This window comes from Eptesicus fuscus, chromosome 19 (assembly GCF_027574615.1).
Source record: "Eptesicus fuscus isolate TK198812 chromosome 19, DD_ASM_mEF_20220401, whole genome shotgun sequence".
Taxonomy (NCBI): domain Eukaryota; kingdom Metazoa; phylum Chordata; class Mammalia; order Chiroptera; family Vespertilionidae; genus Eptesicus; species Eptesicus fuscus.
In genome coordinates this window covers 19,166,486-19,173,087 of record NC_072491.1, presented here as the reverse complement: position 1 = coordinate 19,173,087, position 6,602 = coordinate 19,166,486, and the positions used below count along the sequence as shown (strand labels likewise).

The following is a 6,602-nucleotide window of genomic DNA, read 5'->3' as shown; positions in this document are numbered from 1 at the left end:
AATAGCTCAGGAAAAAAAAAAAAAAAAAGCAGTTCTTATATTTTTGTTTTCAGCCTGTTCTTCACAATAGCACTTCAGTTGTCAGTTGTTTCCTGAAAAGTAAAAACATACAAATATATATTTTAAAAGTAGTAGTAACATAGAGTATGATTTAAAATGTTTTTAAATTTTAACTTGTCTAACTAGTATAGTTAACAGGGCAAAAGTAGTAGGTGAAAATTAGCTTTTCAAAGTTTATCAATTTAATATTAGAATTAATAATGTATTCTTTTTGTGGAACAGTGGAAAGAGAGTAGTGGTGCTTATACATAGTCTTTTTCACATTCCATTTTTGTCCTTTTGTTTAATGGAACTTCATGACTCTATTAAAAGTAAAATATTTTTAATTCGGAATGCAAAGTTATATTTAAAAACCAGCATTTCGTTTCATTAATGGTTGCTTTAGTCTGAATGTATCCCCCTCAAATTCATATGTGAAAACCTGATGTGATGGTATTTGGAGGTAGAGTCTTTGGGAGGTGCTTAGGTCATGAGGGTGGAGCCCTCATGATGAATGAGTTTAGTGCCCTAATAAAAGAGACGCCATGGAACTCCCTCACCCCTTCTGCCAGGTAAGGATACAGCCCGGACAGACTTCCAGCCTTCAAAATTGTGAGAGAGAAATTTCTGCTGTGCATAAGCCACCCAGTCTGTGGTATTTTGTTATAGCCCCTTGAATGGACCAAGACCAAGGGGTTTTAAATCATCTTATGTCTTAATTGAAGAATGATGGATTATTTAGTAGCAAAGAAGAAGCTGTTGATTAACATTTTTATCTGGAAAAAAAAATCCTAAAAAAATGCCAGGAACAATATCATTTACTAATTAAGGTAGGATAGTAAGAAGCTAGGGAAAGAGTTTTATTCTTTCTATATTAGCTGCGGGGCCAGTAGAACGTAAACATGAAGATGCTAGTGGTACTTTGCCATGAGGGATGATGGTGTTGGTGGAGAGCCTACCTGGGAGTGGCTCTACTACCAAAGTGAATGAAGCCAAGAGATGGGAGAGACACAGCTTCTGGAAGACATCATTTGAGTCCTTGGGTCTAATGGAGGCAGAAATTAAGACTACTTCTGGACTTCTCCGTTAAATGAGTTCACGTTACTGCCCAAGCCAATTCGAGCTAAGCTGAGACCATGTCTTCGAGTCCACAGTGATACCATGCACAAGTGTGGTGCCCTGTCTTTATTAAGTAACCATTTACTGGTAGCTCCGTATGTGGAGACATTCATGACATAAAAAACAAACTGTGCTTACCTAGATTTACGTTCAAAGTCAAAACTGCAGCCATAAATATTTCCAAGAGCATCACTCTTCCCATCAGACAGCTAATCACCGTAGTCATTGTCTGGGCAGCGGTACCCACAGTGGATGCTCTGCTGCTGCCACTGCCACTGCCGCTGCTGCTGCTGCTGCTGCCGCCGCCGCTGCCACTGCTGATGCCACTGCCTCCCCCGCCACTGCTGCTGCCGCTAGAGACAGACTGCGCTGGGAGGCTGAAAGGCCTGGATTCCACCCGAGCAACATTATCCAGAATAAACTCAATCTTATAATTTTTCCCTAGGGGGAAAAAAAAATCATCGTGGTGTTTGACTTCCTTTTATTGTTTGTCATACACTTCCGATTGGGTTTTCATTGACTTACAATAATGTATGATTCCTAACAAAGTATTTTTGAAATTGAGTCAAATGAATTAGTGTGAGTATAAACAAGTGTAGAGAGGGTGTCTGAGTTTGGAGAGTTCAATCTGCCCATCAACTATGGGCAGGGGCACTCTGATGAGATCTTCTTTCTGTGGCATCCGGGCCCCGGAGAGAGGCTGTGTGAAATGAGGGTCAATAGGGCCTGGAGGTGAAAGTGCTGAACCTCTGCTTCATCCCTATGTACTTGACCAAGAGTGGAGAACCCTCAGCCTCACTTGAGGGAGGTGGGGATGAATGCTGACCTTTTAAGAGTTGAAATAATAGCACAACAAACACCCATATGTCCTCCACTTATTTCAACATTTTTTAACTGTTTCCCACATTTGCTTTAAGTCAGATGATACTTTTTGTTGCAAGACTGTGACCCTTTCCTCTTACCCCAGGTACATAAGCTTGAAGAAACACTTGTTAAATCTTTTTTAGAGAGTGAAACATAAAAAAAAAAAAATTTCATCCAAATTTTTTTTAAACCACATGTTAAATATTCCCACAGTTTTGAATATGAGATCAATATTTTTTCCTTGACATAATTTATTCTGGGACTACTGTTATCATTATTACGGTAAGTGGTTACCACACAGAACAGACTTTGCAATACTTATAGACCTTGAAGTTTTATTTCCTTTTTTTCTATTTGTTTTCTAAAAAAAAAAAAAATCATTTCTGTTTTCATTCTTCCTTTCTTTTTTAGGGAGAGAATTTAATTAGCTCTTGGCCACATTGTGTTTTCATAAACAACAATGTGTTCTATAGCCTTCAAGATGGTCGGCCATTGTTCTATAGACTTCTATCACTGTTAAAAATTCATGACAATAGCGCATTTGTCTCCTTTTTTTTCCACTTTGAAAAACTGAATTTTTGTGGCAGGTGTATTTTTTTTCTTAATGATTTTTATGTGCAAAGAAATTAAGTTTTTATTTTCTCCCCCGAAGAACTAGGAGGAAGCCCAGGCTAGCCTTGTGGAGAGGCTACTCCTTGGAGAACGGAAGAATCCAGACAAAAACCAGAATCAAGACCTTAGGGCTGTAACTCCAATGAAGCCAGCCCCGCAGAAGCTTCAGACATCATGGAGCAGAGATGAGCCATCTTTGTCCAAATTCCTGACCCACACTATTGTGAGCAAATGAAAAGGCTGTTGTTTTAAGCCGTCAAATTTTGGGCTGACTTGTTATGCAGTAATAGAAAATGAAATAAGCACTAAATATTATATAGGCTGCTAGGTCAACATGTTTCAGATATTATATCCATCAGTAAGACTATTTTTATCCAGGTTTCTCAAAGATGCAGTCTCAGCTGTTTAGTCTCTTCTTCTATCCTCTTCTCACCTACTGCTTTCGTCCCTATTTTCTGTGTTAGAAACCACAGCCCACACCCAGGTGGCCCTGCTTTGCTCTTTAGAAGCTATAAGTAGAAGAGTGCATGCTGCCATGCTGCCGGGCTACAGTGTGATCTGCAAGGGGATTTCCCACAGTGCAGGAACTGTGGGGGGCCCTGCTAGGAAGAGTTACAGGAAAGATGCTTTGTTAATTTTCTCAAATGTGCTTTAAAATTGTTAGTCTACAAACTGCCTACCTGACCTAAAGATAATGAAGAGATGACTATACTTGACCTTCCTTACTGTCCACAACCAGGGAACTGAGGCCCTACACTTGATGAAAAGAAAGAAAGAAAGAAAGAAAAGAAAGAAAGAAAGAAAGAAAGAAAGAAAGAAAGAAAGAAAGAAAGAAAGAAAGAAAGAAAAGAAAGAAAGAAGGAAGAAAGAAATTAGGAGCAGCGGCTCTTTCTCTATAGCAGGTCAGATAGACACTCCAAGGGAGGCTTTGAACTCCGAAAGACAATTTACTGTATAAAAGGAGAGTGTATTTTGTTATCATGACAAAATGCCCAAACCTAGATCATTGCTTCAGCACTCCAGGGACCTGGTTACTTTGGAGCATTGCTATTTGGAAGTGGTACTTTGAAGACCTTGGTCCCTAGGTCAGGTCTTTGCCACTGGCCACTTCTTGGGTCCACCTTCCTGGGGTGGTGGACAACCTGCTCTGCAGGCAGGGCTCTTGTCAGGTGCCTCACTTCCCATAAAAGGGTCCCAGTCCTATCACCATTTAGGCTGGCTGTTCACGAATTTGGCTCTGCCCTTAACCAGCAAGCTTATGGGATACGCAGGGTCCTTGCCCAAAAGCACAATGTTGAGCACATTGCCACTTGGTCCTCATCAAACACAAGGTTGAGATACTGCTGCCTAGTAGGCAGACCAAATTGTCTAGTGTAGGCCATTATTAAAGCACAAGGAAACAAAGAATAAGGAAAAGGTTCTTCTGGAAGGATTTTAGTTGTTGATATTTAGTGATTATGAAAAACATCAGATGACTATTAGAATTATTTTACTCTTTTTTACTTTTATTCTGTGTGTGTGTGTGTGTGTGTGTGTGTGTGTGTGTTTGAAATAACACTGGTAAGAAATGGGAGTGCTACTACACAGCTTTACGGAAGTTAGGCTATAAAGGTCCTAAAAGGGTCCCAGATTGAGGTAAACAGATTAATGGAGGCCTGTCTCAAGTATAAGCAGTTTAGCCATTTCATTGTTTTAGGTACTTTATAATCTATCAACAATAGGATCTGTTTTTGGACATATTATTTTGGCCTTAGAAGAAAGGCTTTTACTAACTAGAGTTATACCATCAACTCGAATAGAGATAATATAAGAAACATCGCTGTGGAAGTTATGACTGTATTTACTGTTAACAATGTTGAAGATATCACTTAGTAAAGATTCATTGGATATGCTTTATGAGAACTCATAGGGGTCCTTTATTCTGATCTCAGAGCAACTCCTGCATAGGGTATTAAAATTGTGTGATCCTATCTTATCATTTCTTTTCTTTAATTTGAAAATCTGTTAATTGCTTATATTATAAATGTAATAATACATATTTAGTGAAAATTAGACAAATACACAAATGGGTAAAAATATGAATCATGAGATAATTTTGATGCATATCCTCAAATTGCCTGTTTAAATTTCTTCCATTGCTTATTTTAATTTCTAGTTTGTTTTGCATATTAGATATATTTTTGTAAGCTAGACTAAATATTTTCTGAAAAGTCAGAGTATGGGGTTCTGATTTCTATAGTTTATTGAACAGCATATAAAGGAATGCTTTGTTCAATTATAATATATGTGAGGATCCAAAATGGCACGCTCACCTGTTCTCAGAAGAGTAAGGTCTGTGTAGTTGGCCCAACAGCTGCTAAATGGAATTGTTGTATTTCCACCAAGACCACTGATTTGGTTATTGTTGGAGTCCTTTAGTATGGCCTTCAAAGTCAATGCAGTAATCCCAACTGATACACAATTACCCTAAAGAGAAAAAAGAAAAAAAACACGTAGAGAAATCTAATTGCCCTATCCCATGCGTTTTTAAAAAAGATATGTGAACTTTATCTTTAAAAATGCCTCATTACAAATTTAAAATCAGTAGAAGCATTTTTTTCTACACAAAGAATTCACCAATATGGACACTGGAGCAAGTTCATGGAAAAGAAATATTTTTAAAGCAGTACTAGACAATGTCCGTACATATCAGTCTGACAGTGCAATCCTCAGGTAGGCAGAGTACCATGATTAGTGAAGTTGGCTCACCCTCCTGAATTTATAGCTTAATTCTTCCACTTAAATGAAACTTCGAGTTATAACTTACGTCGGGATCTACTGCCTTCACTGAAGGCTGCTGAGAAAGGGGCTGTCCCAGCTGCGCTGCCACCGGCTGACTGATCACTGAGAGCGAGGACACAAAGGCCACGTGATGAACAGGAAACGCAAACCTTTCAACTGGTCGGGCAGTCACCTGTGAGTGGTCATGAGGGATGGAGTGGTTTTCACACGATAAACTGCATTCAGTAGCAAACTCATCTTAACCAGGCTAAGAATAATATTCATTTTTATTTTAAAATATGTTAATATGTGCAAATATTATTATAATTATCTCCTCTAGATCAAATTCATGAAGCATTGTTGTAAATATTCAAGGCAAAGCACATTTTATTCCAATAAATAATTTTTTAGAAGACAGGCTCCTTTTTAACCTACTTTATCATTTTAGTGATACCATATAAAATAGCCAATAATAAATTAGACATGCCCTCTAAATTAGTCTTGAAATAGGAAAAAAAAATTGAAATAAGAAATTAGTAACAATGTTTTAAGTAGCCAAAGTGTATTTTTCTAGTTGTATTTTCTTACCTTAATCCACCCAGAATCACTTGGGCTAGGGATGGGATTGATAATAGACATGGAAGAGACATTAAATCCAAGGCTACTACTGGTTTTTCCTAAAATTACAGCTTGCCCAAGAGAAGCAGCAATTTCTTGGAGTTCAGATAATTGCATCTGACCTACGAGGAAACAGTATTATGACATAAGGATTATAAGAAAGTGGAATTGTGAGAACACATGATAGTTTTTCACTTAAGTTTTTGTTTGTGCATAAGCTTAACATGACAAAGTCATATTAATGAAGTTAGGAGACTGAAGAGCTCAGTAGAGTATGTTTTAAAGCTGGAATTAAAGAAAAAAACAAAGGTAGATTAAATAGGTATAAGAAAAATGAATAAAAGCACCCCTTGTTCCTGGACATCCAGCATCTTCCATATCCTGAGTCCTGCCTGGAGGATTCTGACCACTGAGTTTCTTCCATTAAGACTCGGGAAGGAGGCCATGTCATAGGCCAGCAGGTCTTACATTTGAAAATCACAGTCTTAGGGAATTTCAGTTCCTATCAATTTTAAAGGTCTCTTGGGGTTGACTCAGACTCTTCTGGACAAATGCTCAGTCTACGGATTCCACCCTCTCATGCCACTTCC

General features: G+C 38.2%; 1 protein-coding gene across 1 annotated transcript in view; it reads right to left on the bottom strand.

Annotated features, from left to right (window-relative positions):
* The window catches only part of PKHD1L1 (PKHD1 like 1), a 136,202-nt gene continuing 129,600 nt past the window's right edge, over positions 1–6,602 (bottom strand). Inside the window, exons 74-79 of the mRNA XM_054708359.1 lie at positions 5,983–6,134; positions 5,441–5,587; positions 4,947–5,100; positions 1,524–1,599; positions 1,297–1,454; positions 1–92 (exon numbers count right to left, since the gene is read on the bottom strand). Coding sequence (XP_054564334.1) covers positions 82–92; positions 1,297–1,454; positions 1,524–1,599; positions 4,947–5,100; positions 5,441–5,587; positions 5,983–6,134 — 698 coding nt within the window. The 3' untranslated portion in view covers positions 1–81. The remainder of the gene's footprint in view (positions 93–1,296; positions 1,455–1,523; positions 1,600–4,946; positions 5,101–5,440; positions 5,588–5,982; positions 6,135–6,602) is intronic.